General features: G+C 39.2%; 1 protein-coding gene across 5 annotated transcripts in view; it reads right to left on the reverse strand.

Moving 5' to 3' along the window:
• The window catches only part of CKAP5 (cytoskeleton associated protein 5), a 90,121-nt gene that overhangs the window by 46,788 nt on the left and 19,252 nt on the right, over positions 1-24,081 (reverse strand). For 4 of the 5 annotated variants that reach the window (XM_069091547.1, XM_069091543.1, XM_069091544.1 and 1 more), the window contains 11 exons: positions 19,577-19,670; positions 15,452-15,645; positions 14,804-15,010; positions 10,098-10,269; positions 9,349-9,481; positions 8,017-8,117; positions 6,731-6,844; positions 3,164-3,268; positions 1,292-1,381; positions 1,031-1,195; positions 435-563 (listed from right to left, as the gene is read on the reverse strand). In XM_069091547.1, the coding sequence (XP_068947648.1) occupies positions 435-563; positions 1,031-1,195; positions 1,292-1,381; positions 3,164-3,268; positions 6,731-6,844; positions 8,017-8,117; positions 9,349-9,481; positions 10,098-10,269; positions 14,804-15,010; positions 15,452-15,645; positions 19,577-19,633 (1,467 nt within the window). In that variant the 5' untranslated portion in view covers positions 19,634-19,670. Of the gene's footprint in view, positions 1-434; positions 564-1,030; positions 1,196-1,291; positions 1,382-3,163; positions 3,269-6,730; positions 6,845-8,016; positions 8,118-9,348; positions 9,482-10,097; positions 10,270-14,803; positions 15,011-15,451; positions 15,646-19,576; positions 19,700-24,081 lie in introns of all 5 variants that reach the window. The other variant, XM_069091546.1, reaches the window with a different exon arrangement.

Here is a 24,081-nt window from a genome sequence, read left to right on the forward strand (position 1 = left end):
ACGATCTGGCATTTACACTGTAAGTCTGGCAAAGTACTTTACAAATACACATCTCATTTTATCCTCAAAACAACCCAGGGAGGTGGGTGCTGTTATTATCTCTACTTTACGGATAAAGAAATTTAGGCAGAGAGCAGTCAGGTGACTTGTCCAATGTCACAAAGCTCATAAATGTCGGAGATTTGAACTCAGGACTTCCTGACTCCAGAGGCCAGTGCTCTATCTACCATGCCATCTAGCTGCCTCTATCTGTAAATGAATCTGACTGAGACTGCCTGTGACCAAAAGTTCAAATCCTAACAAGAATTTCCTTAAAGCAGTTCTCCTACCATGCTCTTTCCTCCCCCAAATACGTATTTTCCAATTCAGAAAAATAAGGCAAAAAAGCAAAAGAATCCTCTTTCACTATCATCCAGCCCAAGTTATTGACTTACCCTATCAAGCTTGAGTTTGTCCACATCAACTAGAAAAGGGTTAACCGCTTTCTCACCAACCACTTTCAAAGCAGTACCCAGTGCTTCAAAGGCAGCATCTCTGACTTCAGGGGCAGAATCATTGATGTGCTATAGCCCAAAACGGAGAGAATTAAAAAAAAAAAAAAGGTACTGCCAAGCTCAATTCAGATTACTGGAGGGGATTCAACACATATGAAGTTAACATGGGTGCAATGTATGACATTACTTCCACTGACAAACAGCAAGCCTTTCATAAGAGTACAGTGAACCTCCAGTATTTTATGACAGCTTTTAATTTCACCATCTAACACTCTCAAATGAGAATAAAAATTTCAACAATTTTGATGACTGTTCTTGTCCTGTCCTAGTCAAACAGCCAGGAGAGACAAATCATTAGAAGCTCCATCGATCACAATCACCCCATGTCTTTTCCTACAGAGTTGTTACAGTAAAGACATACTTAAAAAAAAAAAAGTTCACTTCAGTCCCCAGCCCCATTGAGGAAAATCACTGCAGGGTGACAGTCTATAAATGTTGCTACCACAAACTCCCCAAGTTCTAGCTTCGGTCCATACCTTCAGGAGAGCAGCACAAAAGGGCTTGAGCAGACTCTTAGGCAGCGTGGAAGAAGTACAGTGTCGGAAACTTCTTGCTATGAAAAGGGATGTTTGCTGTTTAATGGTCGGATTTTTGTTGTCCATCACAGCTAAAATATCCTCACTGATACTCTGTAGGGTGGTCTTTAAAGAAGTTAGGGAAGAACAAGTTAGGGTCACACAATGGACCTGATCAATTCTGAATCAGAGCAACCATGGTACTGGATGTGACTAACTCACAGTTAGGAAGATTGCATCAATAGCTTCCTGGAGGGCCTGGACTACCTGAGGCTTCTTCTCTTTAAACTTCTCTAGGATCGTCGGCACTACCTGTGAAAAGGCACAGTTAAGTTGAATGAGACCATTTCACAATATCTGACAGAAAATGAACTATGACAAATAAGCAAACTTGTAGGGATCCATCCTGTCCCACCAGAGAGAAATGGGAAAAAAAAAAACAAAAAACAAACAAAAAAAACAACTGGCTGAGAAAAGGCTAAAAATCCCAAACATATAAAAGAGAGATCACAGTTAGGCCAGCTTATTCAAATTTAACAATTAAAAATCTGTCAAGTCAGATGTTTCGCTATTCCCTTTCCCATATTCCCAGTACCTATGAAACCATGTGAAACATCTTTTCAAAGGTCAAAAGTCTTATCCAAAACTGGTACATAAAGGAAATTCATTTTATATGAATGGTTCATGAAATAAGAGAGAAGTACTAATAGGCAACAACTGTTAAAATGTAGATCATAGAATTCAATTTTTTTAGGATAAAAAAACATAAACTTCAAATCTAAACCAAGAAGTGCTCAATTCACCATAAAACTGCTTAAGAAATATTTGTATAATAATAAGACAGGTCACTGTGTTATTTAAGATATTAAATAAGTTCTCTCTTTACATCTCTAGTTTTATTAACACATTTTCTTATGTTGTAATATAGTTTTGGTGATATTCTTCAGTTTCTAAAGAAAAATTAGTTACAAAATTTACCATCAGATTTCAGACTGAAAAGAAATGTAACAATCCTCAGTTTAGTTATAAAATCTCAGGGGGGGGAAATTGCTCCTAATAAGAAAAAGTTACATAAAAACTTCATAATTCTCTAAGATAATGTTAAGCTGAGAAAAATTGGATCCTGATGCTTATTCTGAACTCATGACGTTGTCAGTCATTATCTAGTCAGTTGGTGCTGTTTGGGAAGATTCTTTGAAATTATTTTTAATAGGGGCGGCTTAGGTGGCACAGTGAGTAAAGCGTCGGCCTGGAGTTAGGAGGACCTGAGTTCAGTTCCGGCCTCAGACAATTAACACCCACACAAAAGACTAGCCATGTGACCTTGGGGCAAGTTACTTAACCCCAATTGCCCTCCAAAAGGAAAAAAAAATTTTATTTTTAATGCAGTGAGTAAGGCCTAAATATTGTAAGCACGTGATGCTAAGTATCATAGCCACATCCTGAAAAACACCATCCTCAATAAGAGGAATTCAGTTCAGTATTTATTATAACATTAACCTAGGCAATAAAATGGTCAATTAGCAAAGAATCTGAACCTATTCCAGGAACAGAACGCCAAATGGCATCAACTAACCCATACTGGATTTCAAATCTCACATGAACTCCAAGGTCAATTAAGAGATGCAACTGCACAGAATGGTCTGTTTGCTAAAAATGACATGTGTTTAAGTTATTAAACTTGCTGAACTCAATGTATTGTAATAAGTCATTTGTGACTGTACAAACTAACACAATTAACAAACCAACAATTAACAAACTAACACAAACTAACATCAATTAGTTAAAATCTCTAATTTTTAAAAAGCAAAATAAAACTAAACTATTTTGATTTGAATACTACCCAATTCAATATCAACAAAGTCAATTTACTTGTTACAACTGACTTTTCATTAGAATGCTATTATATACCAACATGATATTTGTTGAGGAGAATAAAGTAAATGTGAAGCAATGTTTAAAAGTCAGTCTTCTACTAATAAAGTCAAAAGTAGTTTTTAAAAAAAATTTTTAAGTTCAGATAACAAAATAAAGTGATCTACTATTTTTCTTGCAGGTTCCAAGAGGCCCCACATTCAATGAAGTATTACTTACATGGCCTGCATATTGACCAAACTTCTTCCTGAGCCCAACAGCAAGCCCGGTAAGACATTTTGCTGCCAAAGCCACCAACATGACATTAGTGTCCTTTCCAACAACCTAAAAACAAAACACAAAACAGTTCCAGTCTAGCACAAAAATTTTTTTTTTTTTTTTTGGAAAAGACACAAAAGTCACTGTGCTGAGCCATTACTCATATCTATTTCCTTGGCATATTTCCTCTTTGGTAGCTGAATGAATTTTGAGAATCCATTCACAATTTATGTTAAATAGTTTTTTTCTTTTGACCTTTTCCTAAAGGCCAAAAGGCATGTAAAAACCTAACTTCATACTGTCAACTTCCTCCCTTTTGGAAATGGTTGAGAAGCTAGAAATGAGGCAGCCTGTGATACCCTATGGGTGACAAGTATGGAAACTTCCCTTAAAATAAGATACAGCAAGTACCAGGGGCTTAGAGGAAGGCAGTCATTTTGGAGGGAGTTCCCTGAAGAACCCCATATTGACAATTTTTTGGTTTGAATTTATGGGCAAGTGAGGCCTGAAGAACTCTAAGGATGGTGACTGCCAGGTCCTGCCTGATGTCCTCTGGGGGATCTAGATGTTTCTCATGCTATAGTAGCATCTCCTTCAAGGAGCAGGTGCGTCTGTGAGCCTCATGTTGCAAAGTCTCTTCTGTGAAGTTCGTTCCATTAGTTTCTCCATTATACAAACCCATTTGTGCCTACCAGCATTAAGGCATAATTGGAAACGAGGATGATAGATTACATGTGCATCATGCTTCAGTTTTCAAAGAATCTTTAATTCTAAGTTTATGTTTCGTAAAATTATAACAAAGAAAAGAAATGTATATGTCTGCCATAATATTTATGATAGTAAACATATAAATAAAATATTTAAAAATCTTTATTTGAAAAAGCATAAGTGAATTTAATGGAATAGCAATAAAATTCTACAAGTCATGTGATAGAGGAAAAAAATCCTGGTGGGAAAATGAAAAATAAAGAAATAAATCACATGGATACTGAATTTTTTTTTGAGAAAGCAACAATGACAAAAACCTTAAAATTTTAGAAATATTAAAAAGTGAATTTAAAAAGTCAACTCATAGGATGCCTGAATATTACTTTTTTGGTAATGCTTAATTAACTTCTTTGAATACTATTTTTTAAGAATTTCCCATTTTCGGGGAGGCTAGGTGGTGCAGTGAATAGAGAGCACCGACCCTGGAGTCAGGAGGACCTAGGTTTGGATCTGACCTCAGATACTTAACACAAAAACTAGCTGTGTGACCTTGGGCAAGTCACTTAACCCCAACTGCCCTCCAAAAAGCAACCAAAAAAAAAAATTCCATTTTCTATTATGAACTTGAGATACATCAACAAACACAAATATTTCTCTACCAAAAATGCAAAAAAAGAGAATTGCATATGAAATCATAAATCTCTACTACATAAAGCTTGGTTTTAATGGGGGAAAGATCCATTTTAAAATGGTAGTTGTACCACTGCCTTACCTTTTTCTAAAGGTCCTTCTACTCTCTTCTGTTTAGTTTGAAAAAAAGGAAAACAGCAGCACAGCTGACAAGAGATTATGGGAATGCAAAAAGTATTTTTCAACTAAAGAGAGCAAAATTGAAGGGAAAAAAGGTAACCCAGGCAGTACAGCAATTAAAGTGCAAACTAGAAATGCAACAGGACAAAAAATCATTTGAAAACCAGCATCCTCTAAGAGACTTCAAAAAAACCAAAAGAAAGTTCACACACATTAAGGACAGAAAACAGGGACTCAAGCTCCCAGTACCCTTAGGTAGTTAGGTACAAGCTTCAGTTCCCTTAGGCACAGAAAGGAAGGGAGAGGGGGACGGAAAGAACCTCTTCCATCACATTTTTTTCTTTCAATTTACTCCTCTTTTTGATGTTTCTTTCTTACCATCTTTTCTTCTCTTCTCTGGGCATCTTTAAGGGAATTGAGGGAATGAAGGGGCCATAATATACAACTGAAGGGTATTTATAAAAAATTGTAACCAAATATTATGATCTCTAGTCTTCATTTAAAGAGATGAAATGTCAAAATGGAAAATGCACAGCCAGAGAAAGAACTATGGAGTCTGAATGCAGGACTGAAACATATAGTTTTTTCTTTTTTTGTTTGTTTTTTCTTTCTCATGGTTTTCCCCTTTAGTTCTGATTCTTTTTTCACAACGTGACTAATGTGGAAATGTTTAATATGATTTGTACATGCATAGCCTATATCAGATTTCTTGCTGTTCTGGGGGAGAGCAGGGAAGGAAGGGATGGGGGAAAAAATTTGGAACTCAAAATCTTATAAAAGTGAATGTTGAAAACCTAAAAAAATTTATAGACCTATATGTACATACATACTGCATACCTATTTATGTACATGTAAAAGTATATGTAATTATATATAACAATATAATTATTTTAAAAAAGAGCGGGAAAAATGAGATGAAATGAACCTCTTATTTTTCCTCCCTCTCAAGATAAAATAAAAAACACTTGGAGAGCCTGATTTTCTTCCCCTGTGGGTCACAGTAGGAGTAAAACAATTAAACCATTAGAACTAAGAAGGTCCCAGAAAGTACCTAGTGCCCTCTACTCATCTCATAGCTCAGAGCCAGAGATAAGGTGATAAACTGAATATGGCTAGTCAGAATCAGAGCCAGGACTAGGCTCCAGGCCTGGTGCACTTTTTCTTGTAGCAATCCAGCCTATGAAAGAAAAGGTCTCCCCCTTGCCCTGGATTTGGTCACACTCTATTGCCTATGCAGAGCTTTAAGATTCGTGCTGTGAGACTAGATTCAGATTCGCAATCCCCAGATCGTTTATTAACAAAGCTTGCAGTACTCTTCTATTTGCTTGCTGAAGACACTTTAAATGTTTTTCATGATTACTGCACTTCACAAATGCAGGACACAGTCACCGGCACTCAGTCTCAGTCAGTCAATAAGCATGACAAGGCCCTGTGCCAAGCTTAGTGTTGGAAGGAGCTACAGAAGCGCCAGGTCCAACACATCGCCTTTCCTGAAGCTTTCCGATGGTCTGGAGGCAGAGCTTCCTTCTCTCAGATCTTCTTCAAAGTCTGCGCTCTCATCCCTATAGGCTAGAGCTGTACTGTCACATGGCATGAAAGTCGTTAAGCACGAAGAGCTACACTCACACTCAATTCAGGCCCGAATAATGCAAAACCAGCCACATCCCCAGCTAATAATCCATTCTGCACATTTAGAGAAGTGAAAACTCTCTTCATAACAGGCTACCTTAGAGCCTATTGCATGCCAGCGGTCTGAAAATACTGAGGATACTGGCTCACTGCCTCAAACAGCTGAAAAAAAAAAAATCAACATCCCCAAGTAAGCTAAGAAAACACATAATCAACTCTAGGACAGAAACATTTATGGTTTGCTTATTCAAGAAATATTACTAATCACATTTCTATTGAGAAATAATATTTGAGAGAAAATAGCAACTGTTCAAAAAAGAAGTGATGCCAGGGTCTCTATTTTGAAGACATCATATTAATACTTCAAGAACCCAGATTTACCTTTTTCAGTGCTTTTACTAAATCTGAATAATCTCCAGCTTCCAGTTTGGGGTTTTTTACCAGGATTTCTACAGCCTCCAGCGCTTCTTTTCTCTCCTGCCATTTTTTGGCCTCCTGCAGGGGACACAGGAAGAGTCACACATAAGCTTACACAGTATTTACAAGCACAGAAGCTCACCTTCTATGCCTGATAGAGACAAGTCATAGTGTATGAACAACATGCTGGTTACAAAGAGCAGGGCAAACTGAAGAGTTCAGACTGCAACTGAAGCATCAAAGGTTATAACACCATGGCCGTGTCAAGATTTTTTTCTTCCCAAGTTATTTTCTTCAGGAAGTTTGGTGATCAAATGTTTTCAGTGAGCAAGCACTATAGTATGAGTTGCCATGGAGTAGTGTAGAGATCTACTTATTTATTTAAGAAAGGGATACTAAGCTAAGCCTTATGCTTGCATGGTTCCATGATACTGCTTTGTGGATGCATGTAAGTTAGTGTTTCCATAGTAATCTGTACGTAACTTAGTATTTCTCTAACTGCTTTGACAACAGTGGATTGCTTTAATTGTTTCAGTGTTACCGAATTTAAAAATCTGTTCTCGGCTACTTTTCATCCCTTTTTTTAGGGGTTCACCTGTGACAGCCACAGTTTTTTCCCTGAATCTTTTGTTGCCCCTTTGGTTAGCTGGCCCTGTATGTTGATACCAAAGCCATCTAAACCTAACTGTTACATAAAATCTGTGAAATCTATATAATGTTAAGGAGTGTGTATAAATAGGGACTTAGAGAATTAAGTCCTGAAACCTCATAATGGGAGAGATAAAAGGAAGTAACAGTTGCTGTATTTTATCTGAAGAAGATAAGCTTAGCAAAAGAGCTGGTGGATCATTCTGTACTGTGTACCAAAAAGGTAATTATTTCAATGACAGAGGAAATATTTTTTTTAATGTGGTAAAAACGAGAATTTTATTTACATAAAAATAAACTTTCTTCATGAAGAAAAAAAAGAGGATACTAAGCAAAAGTCTCAAATACCCAAGAAATGTCACTAAGAATGAGTGTCACAGAAATTCCTTAGTACACCTGCAGTAACGATGCGGTGCGGGAGGCACAATGACCAGTGAGTCATCACACACCAAGCCAAGGTCCGCTCTTCCTAGGTCAGTTTCTTACATGACGGGCACCATCTTCACCATTTTCTCACAGGATCAAGGGTTAGTAAGGGTTTATAACTCAATGGGTGACTATTTTGAAACCATCTAAAAAGAGCAAGTCTATCAGTAACTTACGATTTTGTCATAGAAGTCTTTGGGAAGCTTAGAAAGTATCTCCACAGCTTCCAGCAGCTCATAGGCATCTATCTGAGGTGCTTCATCACCATCGTCCCCTCCTGCAAAGAGGAGGAAGCTTCAGAAACAAAGCAGAGGGTTCAGTCCTTCCCTGTCTCTCACCTGGATCACGTGGGACAGAAAAGGCAACAGCCACGAGCGCAGCATCCATCGGACACTTTCTTGATCCCCAATAGTCTTAGACAACGTACCTACCTCTGCTAGTCTCTATACATATCAAGGCAAAAAAAAAAATCAGCCTCACAATTCAAAACCAAAGGGCTATGTTTATTAAGTGTCTACTGTACATACAAAAGCACTGTGCTAAGTGCCGGAGGAAAAACAAAGTGTGGACAAGACACTATCTCTACCCTGAAGGGGCTCACATTCCAGTAAAAAGACAAGAGCCCAACTCAGGCAGCTGTAATGTCCATAAGTGTGTTATCACCACACAGAGCAAAGCAGCATGAATGCAGGAGTGGAAAACAAGGATCCCTAAAGATGACTTCTGACTTGAGTTCAAAGGAGGTAGAGAAAAAGAGGGAAGAGGTAGGTTAGTCAATCTGTAAGCATTCATTAAGCTCCTACTATGTGCTGGGCACTCTGCTAAGCACTGGAGATGCAAAAAAAGAGGCAAAAGACAGTCCCTGTCCTCTTTGGTCGTTTCAGTCAGGTGGTACAGTGAATAGGGTGCCGAGTTTGGAGTCAGGCCTCAGACACTTCCCAGCTGTGTGACCCTGAGAAAATCACTTCTCCCTGTTTGCCTCAGTTTTCTCATCTGTCAAATGAGCTGGAGAAGGAAATGACAAAACCCTCCAGTATTTCTGCCAAGAACATCCCAAAGGGGGACACAAAGTGTGAGGCATGACTGAGAAGGGACTTAACAACAACAAAGTCCTCGAGGAGCTCGCAATCCAATGAGGGAGGCAACAAGCAAACATATATGTAACAAACAAGCCATCCTCAGGATGAACGGGAATGAAGGAGGGAAGGCTCTAGAACAAAGAGGATGGGATTTTAGCTATGCTTTAGAGAGAGCTGGGGACGGCTAGGTGACATAGTAATAGAGCACCAGTCCAGGAGTCAGGGGAACCTGAGTGCAAATCCAGCCTCAAGATACCTGACACACTTATTAGCTGTGTGACCTTGGGCAAGTCACTTAACCCCAACTGCCCTGCCTTCCCCCCTCTAAAAACAAAAAAAAAAGGAAGTCAGGGATGCCAGTAAGCAGAGATGAGAAGAGAGACCACAGGAGGCTTGGGGGTTTGATTAGTACGAGAGTGCTGAGCTTACCTCCCTCAGCATCTCCTCCAGCAGACTGCTGCTGTTCCAGCTTTGCTTCTAACTCCTGCTGGGAGCGCAGGAAGCGAGTAGGCCTGGGAGCCCCTGGGGGCAGTCTGCACCATTCTTCTTCTAGTTCCTTTAACTATAAAACCATCAACTGTTTTAGAACTTATTTCCAAATCTTTATCACAACTAAACAATGTTACCATCATATGATATGTTCTCAACCCATTGATTCTGCATAGACCCAACAAAATGAAAAATGAAAATCTAAACTGAATCCAGTGTGCTATGGGGTATTGCTCTTCAAGCTGCCCACAAAGAAGAGCCTGAACTTGTAATGTTCACTGTATTTATTATGAAAAAGGGGCAAAGTCCTTCCCAACTTGGTGTGGTTATAGAAAATAAAAACAAGATATTATTCATACAGTGACCTTGTCATTTAGAAGTCATATTATACCCTTCAAAAAGTAATTCCACGCAATTAAAGCCTAATACGACATATTTAAGGGCCTATCCTTCAGCAATACGGATTTAAGAATGTTGTTCTATCCCATTAGTTACTAGCATGGCCGTAAACCAACAGGGGTGAGCTCCAGCAGAGGAAAAGAATTAATGATGCTTGGAGGACATCACAAAGAAAAAAGAAACCTGAGGACAGATTGTTGGAGACACACACTCCTGACCGTCCTCCCTTCTGCACATTTTATGCCATGTGGCCAATGACAAAAACAGGTGGGGGGGGGAAGGAGCCTCACCTGGACAGGGTTTATATTTTGTAGCGGAGCTTTCAGAGCGTCCCGAATCCATCGATAAATCTCCACAGCAATTAATTTGGCCTCATCTCGAATGGCCTTCTCTCGTGACTCAAACAGTTTTGGCAACACTTTGATAATTGGCTTAAGTAAGATAATTTTTGAACCAAATTCACTGGAAGCAAGAGGATGAAAAACATAGAAAGAATTTTATCAGTTCAAACTTTTATTCATCTACACACATTCCTAGTGCTCTCCTTCCCTACTTTTTTTCCCCTGCGTATACATAGATGTACGTGGTTCTTGAATGTAAATTCCTTGAGAGCAGGAACTGTTTCTGTATTCCTAGAACTCAGCCCATAAACACTTAATAATTGCTTCCTGATTAATACACACAATTAAGGAACCACTGCCCTGAAAGAGTTGGAAGACAAACAGGCATCCAGCATCATCTTTATAGACATTCAGAAGCAAGTCTGCCAAGGATATTGTTTTCTATTTCCTCTGGTCTCAAACATTCCTCTCTCTTGCTGCTACCACCACCACACTGAAGCTAACCTAGATCAGCAGCTTTGCAGGAGGTTTCACTTCACCTGATCGTCTTGGCCATCAATTTTTACAATTTTTTTTTTTAAATAAAAACCAATGCTTTAGCAGCACATAGTCCAAAAACAAAAACAAACCCATTGATGTTCTGGGCCCTGGTGAAGTGAGGAATATTCCAAAATATTTGCATGTCTGGGAGAAGGGAAAGATCCTTTTCTAACAATCACTGTATAGTTCTATAATTAGGGAAATCTTCTGGTTTAGCAAATCGAAACACTGAACTTTGAGCCAGCAGACCTATAATCTATTCTGATTTTTTAAACTTTATTTCAATTCAATTTCTGAGGGATGATGGAGGCTCCCAAGGATGCTCTATTTAATTTTTAAAAAAAATCTTCCAAGTGTCATTACCAACTTTCTGACAGGTTGTTTGTAGCTGCTTTGTTTGCTTGATGTTTCTGTAAAGAGTAGATTTGGGTGACAGGCATCAGTGTTAGAGAAGAATCCAAGGACAGTGCCCTAACAGTAAGAGCCAGCTACTCAAAGAAAAGGCTTGTGAGTCACAGGACACAGGCTGAAACCTTGCCTCCACAGCTTACTAACTCGCAGGCATATAGTTTCCTCATCTGTAATAGCAGTGACATGGACTTGATGGTCTTTCAGGTTGCTAGACTGTTTATTTCACTCCCATAGTCACTAAGTCCCTAACATGTTCCTGTGGACACTCTGACTGTCCACCTATCAGCTGCTTCCAGCAATGACTACTTAAAATAATACAATCAGAGTAAGGGTGGACTCTACTAGTTCAGGGCTTCTTTGGGTCACAGACCCCTTTGGTAGTCTGGTGAAATCTACAGCCTCCTTCTCATGTTTTTAAAGGCATAAAAATATGTTACAAATGAAACCAAAATTAAACATATAAGAAATGAGTGAGAGGAGAGGAAGCAGTGGCAGAACAGATACTAGATGATACAGCTGGGGATGGGGAAGGGGGAGGGAGAGAGGATGGGGATGGCAAAATCACATGAAGAATTGTGGCTTTTGTTTTGCCTTTTTTTTTTTTAGAATAGGTAAGACGTGGATATATATGTAAGAGGAAGGTGGCACATAGAGAGAATGACTGTGTGGGAAATCTACTTATAAGACAGGAAAGGACAAGATCAAGGGCACAAACAGAAAGGCGGGCAGTGGCCAGGGTAAAGGCCACCTCTTCGTTGAGATGGAAAGCCAGTGTGTGAGAGTCTTGACGAAGGGAGAGAAGGTTTGAAATAGCCTCTGGAGGGAGTAGGATAGAGAATCAATTAGGAAGGAATTAAAGGATTATCTTGACAGTGAAGGTCCAGCTGAGATGGCATGAATTCATGGCAGATTTGGTTAGAATAGTTGTACAGCTCTCTCGCCAGGAGAAGGGGTAGTGGATGGAGGTAATCCAGAGTTAGGGCTTGATGAAGGAGGCAAGGCACTCAAGACAGAACAGCGTAAAGTTCATCTAAGCAAACTTGTACTTTAGACATCAAGGAATTTTAGCTGCCATTACTCAGCATTCTCAAACATAGTGTGCTGTTTTGTGTTCTGTTCTACCTTGATAGGAAAAATGTGAAATAAAGTTTTTTTTAAACTGAAAAACAAACAAACCATTAAACACTTTCTCTTGGATCCCTGGTTAAAAGCACTGCATTAACTACAGAGATAGTATAAGGCTGTTTGTCTAATCATGACATGGAATTTGTATATAAAAAAATGACAGAAATAACTGTCTAGACATTAGTCTAAGCTAGTTTCTTCTAGCCCTGGGTCATGGGGCCAATGAGAAACACCTTAGTAAAAGAGCTAATGATTGTGCTCTAAGGGTCAGTTTCTAGCACATTCCAGGACCTGGGCAGCATGAGGTTCCAAGCCACAACATCTTGACCCCAACAAGTTACTTCTGCTGCTCTTAAGATAAGTTTGTTTTCCCATCCATTTTACACATCTGATCATCATGAAGAAAGGAGCAGAGAAATCAGACATTGGGGCCCAAACAGAATAAACTTGTTTTATTATTTAGACAAGACTCAAGAATTACCCCAGAAAAATGGAGGGTTCCATGCCTATGAACAAAGTCATGTTCCCCAAGGAATAAGAGTGGAAACATTTTTGGAACCAGTATTAACCAATAGGCTAAAACAGAATAAGAGTGCTGTCCAGCATAAACATGCAGAGATATGCCCAAAGATCTAGGTTTGTCCTAAGAGTTGTGAAGGATACTCAGGAAAGAAGGGTTGGTTCTCAGGCCTAACTGTGGGTTTTAAGTCACTCTGGAGGTGCAGAAGGACAAGACTGTACTGTGACAGCCCTAGATCTTAGGAACACCATGAACGACACACAGATGCTTCTCTCATCCCCATCCAAACCCCAACAGGAGTCACAGAAAGATGAGAAGAATCTAGCATCACTCCTGGACTCAGAGCAGGAACTGGTACCCTCTGCCTCTACGCAGTGCCCATCATCCTGACAGCACTGTAAAACATGATATGAAAAGAGGTCTCTCACAGGTGGAGAAGAAAAGAGATACTAGGTGTACTGACAGGTTGCTCAGTCAGAAGCCACAGTGGTTAAGAATAAGAGGAGCTAGATTCTATAAGTTGTTTTAAAAGTTTAAAACTCATTTTAAAATAAATACAATCATGTTTTCACCTAAAACACTATTTATGCAAAATGTGGAGAAAAATTAGAAGCCTGAGTAACTTATAGTACTTAAACTCCAAGGATGCTATATTTAAAAGATCATACTATGCCATATATGCATACCATATATGCATACCAACACATATACATACATATACACACGCGCACACACATGTGCACGTGCACACATGTCATAAGAATTCTACTGGAAACTTTTAAAAGTCCCTTAAAAAGAAGTAAATAATTGGCTAGGTGTAGGAATGGGAGTAGCCTTTTGACAATCCAAGTTTTACGAACAAATCCTTTTGTTAAGAGTATTTGTTCTGTAAAATTTGGATTAGTCAAAGGACTGCACTTGAGGACCCAGAGGGCCACATGTGGTTTCGAGGCCTGAGGCTCCCCACCCCTGCTAGCGCTTTATGGAGTCTGAGTTGAGATACTTTCATATAGCACAAATACCCATGACAGTAACTTTAAAAAAAAATTAAGGGCATTTGCCAGATCACAAGCAGCGATTATCACAACTGTGCTAAAGTGCCCCTCACACAGCACTTCACTGAAGCTACTCTGACATGGAAATTTCTGGCGACATGTTATCAGATCAGAGGGCCTGCAAAAGAGAACTACTGGTTTGTCTAATTCAGATTTCCACAGGACATTATAGCTGCTTTTCCCCAAAAAAGATAGTATTCACAAAAGAGTTTGTTTAAAGCCAGCAAGAAATTCTGGGTTTTGAATAACCTACTGCACAGCAGCCTATCTTCTGTTCTGTACTTGGTATGCTCCTGTGAAAGATGTCAGCAGAGGTAGCAAACTCAGGCAGCCCGAGTCCCCAGTGTGAGGGGCCCAAATCAATAAATGATATTAAACATAGTAATAAAATGGAATCGGGAAATGTTTAATTTGTGGTTTTCTAAGTTAGTATGCTGCCCTCTCACCACGTCTGGCACCACTGATACACAGCATCTGTTTCAGGATGGCACCAGATAAGTCACTGCTTTAGCAAAAGGGTCCAACCCTAGGATGAAAGACTGTCATCTTGGCCCTATCACAGTGCTTTTAGACAACACTTTAATCCTCTGAGATCTACAACTGCTGATGGGGGGGGGGGGGAAGAATGGTTTAGGTGCTTTATTTAAATGAGGTAATCTCTTCTCACACACACACACACACAAAAAGGGCAATTTTTAAATTGAGGTCAGTAATAACCTGGTCTATTTTAATCAGGAAAGTTTTCAGTCAAGATAGTGAGACAAATGAAGCCTAAAATTCATCATCCATTACACAGAGCTCTCTGAGGAGCCAGGCAACTGAGAGACAGCAGACTTATTGAGTCCCATACTGGTGTGGGCACACTAAGTCCCAGTGGTTCCCATTTCCATGTAAGGCTTGATGACAGACTGACTTTAACCAGAGCTCGGCTCCTCAACACAGCTCACGCTTACAGGGCTGGAAGGTTTCCTAAAGGCCCTTCCTCCTGATGGCCTGCAGCTCACCTGAGGGCTTTCCTCAGCGTCTCTATACAGGCGACTGTGATTTTGGGGTTCTTACTGTCCAAGCCCTTCAGAAGCTCTTCTTGCACGGCCTCCCCCTTTTCAATTTCTATGTACATCAGACAGATCTCTGTGCCAAGCTCCTTTGCTTTGGCTTTTGGCTGGTTGAACACTTTACTTACAACCCCTGACACAACTTCTCCTGTGGTCCTGAAATACAAGTTCAAAACAAAGATGCATTTTATTTTACAGAAGAAAGGCTTCAAGAAAGATGGAAAAAAAAAAAGGAAAATATATCTGCGCTTAACTTGTCAGAATTAATTCAAATGAACCCCCAATCTTGTCATGTTTTCTTTTTTACTCCAAGTATATTTTCTATTTGTGAACCATAAATTAACATAGGATTTTGAATAAAACCTAGCCTAGATTTTATCTATCAAACCATATGTAATTACTGTCAATCACTCCGGTATTTCTAATTCCAAAAAAACTGAAAATTCCAGTAAAATATTCTAAATTGTTAATAACCAAGGGATAACATATAAAGTGTCCCAAAGGTCTCTATTAGCTTAAAACTGTATTGAGACTGTTGGGACACCCTGTATATAAGAAGTCATCCAGACCCAGAATGAATGGAAAGAAATGACTTACTTTCCAGCCACATGAGCATTTTCAACAAAGACAAGTGCAGCTTCTAATCCCTTGAGTTGAACCACTGCATTGGAATCGGTCACAAATTTTTTGATCAATCCTAAGTATTTGGACCATTCAGGACTCTTTTCATCCTTTATTTTCTGGAAAATCTTCAGGGCCTCTTCATATCCACTTAATCTTGCTTTCCACAGCTAGAAAATAAGTTTTATTTATAGATACACACATGTTAAGCAAGTTAATTTCATACCTTTTCCCTGCTTACTGTGAACTGTTTTTGTGAAGTAAAAGTGATTACATTGTTTTCTATTCTGGATGCAAAAAGGGAATGCAATAAATTCAGACTGAGGTATGAAAGAGAGAATACTAAGTAATTTGTCGAAGTTCTTCCAAACTCAAATTTGTTACTATCAATGTAACAGAGCAAAACCAAACTCGAAACATCTCTTACTGGCCCTGATGACTGAACCCTGACCTCCCGATTATGGACCTTTTGTTGCTTCTTCTCTTGATAATATTCAAGCGGAGAGCTAAGAAATCAAGTTGCTAAAGCTGCCTGATATAGAAGGCTGCCTTAAGAACTTGCCTGCTGTGACCGAGCAGCTTTACACTTTTACATTTTTAATCACAAGTTTGCTGACTAGAACCGATAAGTTTCAAGCTCATTTAGGGAGCAACCAGTGATTTGTCACTCAGTCAACAGATATTTACTGAATCCCTACTGTGTACAACAAGGTCCTCTGCTAGGGGCTCTGGGGAATATAAGGGTAAGAAAAAAAGGACAGATTTCCTGCCCCTAAGTTTAGATGGGCAGGGGAATTAGGTTTGTTCCCTTAACTTTCACTGAAGAGAGAGAAACAATTACAGGATTATCATGTTATCTCAAAATGGGAGGAATAGCTTAAACATCTGTACATTATTCATTCTAATAGAGTAAGTCAGCTGGGGGGTATTACACTGAAGAAAAAGAAATTCTATCTTAAGGAAGAAAAAGCGCTTGACTCACTATCTGCTTCAGACAGGACAGGGATAGACCTGTAAATTCACAGGTACAGAGAACTTTCAGAGGAACACGAGTTCTCTAATTAATTCAGGTCAGCAGAGTCTTAAAGAGCTGTCTAGAGCACAGAGAGGTTAACCAGAGTCCCCACAGGTGGTGTATGTTTGTGTCAGAGACAGAACTCAACCAAGCTCTTTCTGGCTCTGACCACTATGCTCTGCTACTTCTTATAATACCTCAGAAAAACAAATCAAACATGTTGTAAAATCAAAATGAGGCATGATATGAATTTGCTTCCCATGATGCCCCAGACCTGTAAGGCAAGCTCAAATTATACTGAACATTTCCATTCTTTAACTGAGCCATATATTAAGCATGCATAATAAATACAGAATAGAGGATGGCATTAAATTACAGGAAATTTTTTAAAAATCAAGTGAATAAAACTGGAATAATAATGTCAGTACCAACTATAGTAGCAAAGTTCTTCAAATGACTTTTGGGTCTTGTTTCTACCCTGTCACAAGAATTCATAGGACTGAGAATGACCTCAGGGATCATCTCATTTTCCAGCTGAGGACACTGAGGCACAATGAGTTGGGACGAGCAGCCTACTCTAGGTCACACTAATAGCAGGGGACAGATCCAGAATTCCAATACAGTTTCCTTAGGTTCAGTGCCCCTTCAACACCCTGGAGTGGATCTACCAAAAACCATCCAGAATGGCTCTCTAGTCTGTTTTTTAAGTCCTTCAAAAAGTTTACCACTCCCTGCAATAAGCAGTAATCTCTATAATTTTTAGAAAGTTTTACCTTATGTCTAAGCTAAATTTAACTTGCTTCAATTTAAAAAGTTATTTTATGCCAACAATTTTTAGACAATTTAAAATCAAAATGAAATGTCATACTGGACCAGGCTTTATCAAATATAATACCTCCTCAGTTATCCAGCATGGTGGACAAACAGGGTTTCTGGTTCTAGTTAACTGAATTTCCCAGTTTAACATATTCTGCACTGGAAAGTGACTAGAGTCTAGAAGAATTCAGTGTTGTTGTTCAATCACAGCCAACTCTCTGTGACCCCATGGCCCATAGCAACCTGACTCCCAGATTGCTTTATAAACCACAAATCTAAGTGTGGAAAAAAATTTTTTCTCAATAGTGAAGCAAGGTAAAATTATTAGTGCTGACATCATTAATGGCTATAAGGAAAAACCCTAACAATTCATGCTTCATTAGGAAGTAATGAATGAGTGCTCCATTTCTAGAGGTCTCCTAGAAAAAGCAAGGTGCCCACTTGCCTGAAATATGGAAGGGATTCTTGTTCAGACATGGGTTGGATTAAAATAGGTTACATTATAAAGGAATCCATTACAAGTCTGTGATTCTGCAAGATTATCAGTAACCAGATCAATCAGCTTTGAAAGAAGCCTCATAACATTAAGCAGAATAATACTACAGGAACAAAATTAGTTCTCCCAGATTTTAAATCAAAGCAAAAATCTTTACAAGTCCTAAAATTTTTGTCCCTTTATTCAAAAAATATTTATGAGATTAGAAATAAATCAGAGTAGGGTAGGACAAAATAATGGAGTAACCAGAAAGTGGACTTGTAAAAATAATTATCAATTAAAGAAAAAAAAAAGTAAACTTTATATTGCTTCTCAATGTCTTAGCTACAAATTAAATGTAGTCTGAGGAAACCATAGACAGGCAAGTTTTTAGTAATATCCTTGTTATGTTTAACTGGGGGTCGTGTTATATGTAAACTAAGAGAGTAAAGTTGGAATTCTCTTGAACTAAATGGTCAAGACAGCTATAAAGAAGGTCACTTTGTGGGGCGGCCAGGTGGCACAGTGAGTAAGAGCACCAGCCCCAGCACTGGGAGACTCGGGATCGGTTCCGGCCTCAGATGCTTGGCACCCACACAAAATAACTGGTTGTGTAACCTTGAGCAAGTTACTTAACCCCAATTGCTTTAAAAAAAAAAAAAGGTTACTTTGCTTTAAAATAACCAAAAAGTTTTTGAGGCCTCTAGCAGACTAAGCTATGCCAGATGGCTGCTAAGGTGGGCCTGCTTCTCCATTCTCTAGACATCTCACCAGGCATCTTGTCATTTATTCTTCAGCTGTTTACCACCCACCTTCACCTCCACTTTCTACCTCTTATTGTGAGAACAGTAATCCAATCAGTATTCTGACTGTTTTTGGGTGAGAAAACGGGACTGCTATACCCATCCCCCCAGTGTTGGCTGCTTGATCAAATTTGGATCTATCATACTTTGATGACCCTAATCTAGACCAAAACTACCTTCTCTGGTCACCACTCCTCTGGTCGTCTCCTCCATTAGCATTTAAGTTCTCAGAAGCCAGGGATTACCTCACTTTTTATACTCAGGTCCTAGAACAGGGCCTGGCACATAATCACAGAATCCTTTTTTATTTAATCCCTGTGGGCAACTCCCTCTATAGAAACTCCCTCTACTGATGCAGACTGGCAACTTAACCCTCCTCAAGAGCTGGCTGGGAGTACTGTGATGTTAATGTAACTTGCTGGATCATACAGCCAAAGTGGACAGAGAGTTTAAATCCCAGTTTTCCTGCCTCCCAGGCCTATACTCTCTGCCTGCTATGTCTCTTAAACCCTCAGGTTTATGCTTACTGAATTCAATGACTTGACATTTTGTTGGTAGAACATGCCTACAACTTTTCTAGTAAACCATATTTAAAGTGAAATCCGAAGTCCCAAGATGTCCTTCTTTTCAACAGTCCCCCACCTCATGTCCAGAGCAGCCTGTTCTAAAAGTTTAATCCTATATAATTTTTAAAGTAGACATTTGTCAATATCTTAACTCCTGAACTTCCCCTAACAACCAGGGAGCAGAGAAAGAGGCTGATAGTGTGTCCCAACATCTTTCTCCAGATGGCCACCCACATATACTTTAGAAAATGCTCTATAACACACCTGGGCAGGTCATCAATGGTTCTGAAACACAGGATTTTAAAACAAATTCTGGCACAGAGGTATACCAGAAACATGAACTCTACCCAAATGAACAAACCCCTAAATGTTGGTGAGTCAATAACAGAAAATATAGTGAAGGGTTTGGAGGGAAAAGAACCTCACCTTATGTTCACATTTCTGATCAACAGATAGTTTCAGCCACTCACTGTCATCTCCCATTTTGTGTTCAGTTTCTTCTTAAAATGAAGGAGAATCCCTGGTCAGGTAAAAATAGACACCTATTAACTTGAACAAGGAGGCAATTTCTTAGTAGAGTTATTTTTTAAAGAGAACATTCCTGTACCACAAATGCACAGAGTCAAGAATGTAACTTATAGTCAAATATTTACTTCATTCTGTTAGTACTGCCTAACAAGACAGACAATCAAGATCTAACGTGAAGGAAGAAACACTTTTAAACCACTACATAAGAGAGTGCACAGATGTATAATTTATAGCTTTCTGAAATGGAGCCTAAGATCTCTGAAGAACTTGAGCAACAAAATCTTGGAAAAAGATTCAGTGTCGTTGTTCAATCACATCCGACTCTTTGTGACCCCATGGCCCATAGCAGACCAGGTCTGTCCATCCTCCATTATCTCTCTAAGTCTGTCCAACTTCATGAACTCAGTAAAAGTGATCAAATACAAGCCTTTCCTGATGTAACTGATGCCTTCAACCCAAAATCACTTCAGATCTGTTTTGTATATATCTATATAAAGAATACTACTCCCATAGTCTGTAAATTCCTTAAGGGCAAGACTTTTTTCTGTCTTTGCTTTTGTACCTCTAGGGCCTAGCACAGTGCCCGACACAGCAGACACTTAATAAACATTTGTCAATAGGCCCCACAGACTATCCAATACCAGATGATGTACAACCAGTAAAAATCTAACAATTTCAATTGGTGTAATTTCTGTAATTATTTTTCCATATAAGTAACCTGTAAATCAACCAGCACTTATTAAGCACCTATTTGAGATACAAAGATCTAAAAAATAATCCTAGACCTCAAAGAGCTTAAGTTCTATCTATTCTAAATATAAAATATATTTAGAGGAATATTACAAGGCAATTTCAGGTAAAAGGCACTACTAGTATTGGGGGAGTGGGGAACAGGATCAGGAAGAAGGGGGCATCTAAACAGAACTGGGAAAGGGGCCTGGGATTCTAAGTGGCACAGATGGGGAGAGTCTGTCCTAGGGGAGCCTGGTCAAAGGCATGGATTCTATATGTGAAGAAGAGCAATGAGGCCAGACTGACTGGCCTGATGAGTGCCTGAAGGGAAGAGGGCAGACTATGACGACCTCTGCAACAGGTCTCACACCTGGCTCATTCTCTCTACTTCCCAGGCATGACTTTCGTTCAGGCCCTTATTACCTCAGCCTACCATAACCCAGCAGCCTCCTCACTGATGTCCCTGCCACAAGTTTTTTTTCCACACAGCTGCTGAAGTAAGCAAACACCTGACCACACCAACAACTCCAGTGGCTCCCTATTGTGCCTCAAGGATCAAAAATAAAGTCCTGTGTTTAGATTTTAACACGACCTTGACAAGCTGTACTCAACCTATCTTTTTAGACTCACAGACCGTCACTACTCTGGCAATTCTCTGGGATCCAGAGGGGTGAGGAAGAATGAGGTCTCAAAAGATGACTCCAAGAATATAAAGCTAGGTGACTAGAAGGATAATGGTGTCCTCTTGACAGAAAAAGGGAATTTTGGAAAAAGGTTGAGTTTTAGAAGAAAGATGAGTTCTATTTTAGATGGGTTGAATTTTGAGATCCTTATGGGATATCTAGTTTAATATGTCTAATGGGTGGCTAGCATTACAAGCTGGGATCTCAGAAGGGACTAGGGCTAGCTCTACAGACCTGAAGTCAATTGTGGATAAATGGAACCCACAGTAACTGATGATGTCACCAAGAGAGGATAGAGAGAAAGAAGAGGTCTCAAGGCAGTTAAAAACTTATTTTGTAAACTGTTTTGAAATTAAACAGTTAGCATGCCCAACTTAAAAAAAAGTGAGGGAACAGATGAAAACTCCCATCAATATTCCATTAAGCAAACATTAAATTAAATATCTTTATCACGCAAGGCACCATGCATACTAGGCTTAGGACTATAAAGGAAAAAAATACGAAAAAGCCCCCAAAGGAGTTTAAGTCCACTTCTGAGAAATGGTCAAGGAGAGAACAAAGAATACTCAGGGTGTGACTATAGGGCTAAACACTCATCTTCTTTTGTTCACTGTTGGAAAACTGAACTAGAGGAACTTTCTTTATAGGTGCTTAGTTGGTGCTAAGTGAGGCTAAAATTTTGATGTTAAACTGGCCCACTAGTTTAGACCAAAAAAACCCTTTTCATGGTCACATGGTCACCTTTCAACGGGAGTCAACAATTCTATTCCTTTGAATAATGAGGGCTACCAAGTCTATTTGTCCTGCTTCTATGCCCTGCAGTCCCCCAGAATTTTCATCTTATTTACTCATGTTACCTAAGGATCCTTTGTCAGCCTCCCAACCCCTGCCTTTCCATATATGCTACAACTGAACTTTCTCTTAATGTTTTGTTTTCCTAAATTAGGAATTCCTAAATTTCCTATGAGCTCCTTGAGAGCAAGGGCTGTCTACATTTTTCTATTTGTATCTCTATGCTTAATAAACGATCTTCATTCATTCACTATACATGACCTTATTTAAACCTTTCTCAAACTTATTTTTCAGGCTGTAGCCTAAGAGTACCAGATTCTTTAAGCATACACTTTTCTATGTAAAACACTTTCTTCTGATTAAATATTTCATTTCCTTTAAACTTCAAGGGGTGCCCCTTGGTTGTAGTGTTTTAGAATTTGGTGAACAACTTATCATTCACCCTATCCCACTTCTTGTTTTAAGTCTAGACCAGAAAACTCCCAAACTACTTGACTGTAGGAAATTAGAGATGAGTCTTGTCCTGGGCTATTATAAAATCACCTAATGGTCTGCCATTGGGTAAGCTGCTTTGGACTTTTTCTTATTATACCCAGTGAAGCATGCTAGTGTAAGTTTATAAAAGCTAGAAATAATTTCAGTACAAATATAAATGTAAAAAAAAATCCATAGGATTTTACAACACATCTGAAAACAAAATGGCTCAGGAAAGTCAAATTTACTGGTTAGCCCAATAAAGTCTTTCCTAAGTCTTATTCCCTTCTTCCAGCGAGAATTTCAGGTATAAAAAATCTGGTGCACATCAGAACACAAATGATCCGCTACAATCAGAGAATTCTATATGAGCCTAGTCCAGTAGGTCCCGTCTACTGGGGCTAAAAGAGACTTTGCAAACCACTTCATCCAAAGCCCTCCTTTTACAGAGGAGGAAACAGATGCCCAGGGAAGGTAAGAAGGGTTAAAGTCAAGACTCAAACCCAGTTCTTCACTCAAAATTTCGCACTCCTGAAACATGACAGAAATGTAGCTGTGATGATAATCCCAAAGCAACTGAGAAAAATCTTTTTATAAACTGAAGAGGTTAGATGAGATGACCTCTATGGTGCCCCTCCCCTTTCCCCCCAGACCTAAATCTATCTTTTATTTTTGTTGTTCTTCAATCATTTTCAGTTTGTGTCTGACTCTTCATGACCCTGTCTGGGGTTTCCTTAGCAGAGATACTGGAGTGCTTTGTCATTTCCTTCTCCAATTCAGTTTACAGATGAGGAAACTGAGGCAGACAGGGTGAAGTGACTTGCCCAGGCTGAATCTGAATTCAGGAAGGTGAGTCTTCCTCTCCACTGTGCCACCTAGCTGCCCCCCAAAACTATGACCCTCCCATAAATCCTCCACAGAGGATCTACCCAACAAGATTCCTTCTGCTGTTTTTTAAACAGTTTGATGGGTACTCTTTTCAGCAGTCTGTTACACAACCAGCCCATATCCTTTTCCAAGAGCTGTACATCATTAAGTTAAATTAATCCACCAGTACCTGTATCTTGGATAGACACTAGAGATAAGCAGTGAGCTAGGCCCAGAATGGAATAGGAAGGAGGGAGCAATTTGGACTTCAGTTGGGAAAACATGCAGCACCACTTTGGGGATTCTTGATTCCAAGCTGCTCCCTGAAACATCTTTTTAACACTAATATTATTTTGGCAATAGCATATGGCCAGTGATGATAGAATGTCATATTCATTACAGATTTTAAACTGCAGGTAGCCAAAAAGGGGATTGAGATATGTATGAGGGGTAGAGATGAAAAGTTCTGTCTAATGTAATTCTTAAAAGAAAAATGCATCAGGTTTAAGGCTCAATGAAGGTGAGAGGCTTTTGTTTCGTTTTAAAGTAACTTTTTTAACAGAAGCTCTTTTTATTTCCTGGTGTAAACCAGTAACTAGAAGATAAGTTTTGGGGACCTATCTAAGTTTCACAGGAGGTGAAATGACTTGGCCACTGCCTTATAGTCAGTGTTAAAGGTAGGATTTCAGCCCAGATCTTCTGGAATTGAAGCCCTATAGCCTTCTATTCACTATGCCAGGATCACTCTTTCTTTAAATGGAGGGTTATTAAAAAAAAAAAAGTAACCATGACAATGATTACCCAATTGCATCATAACTCAAAAGAATATACCAGAGAAAATGAAAAGATCTTCAG

The sequence above is a fragment of the Petaurus breviceps genome, unplaced genomic scaffold (genome assembly GCF_028583685.1).
Source record: "Petaurus breviceps papuanus isolate PSGF00001 unplaced genomic scaffold, PetGlider_PUasm1.0 188, whole genome shotgun sequence".
In the NCBI taxonomy this organism is placed as follows: domain Eukaryota; kingdom Metazoa; phylum Chordata; class Mammalia; order Diprotodontia; family Petauridae; genus Petaurus; species Petaurus breviceps.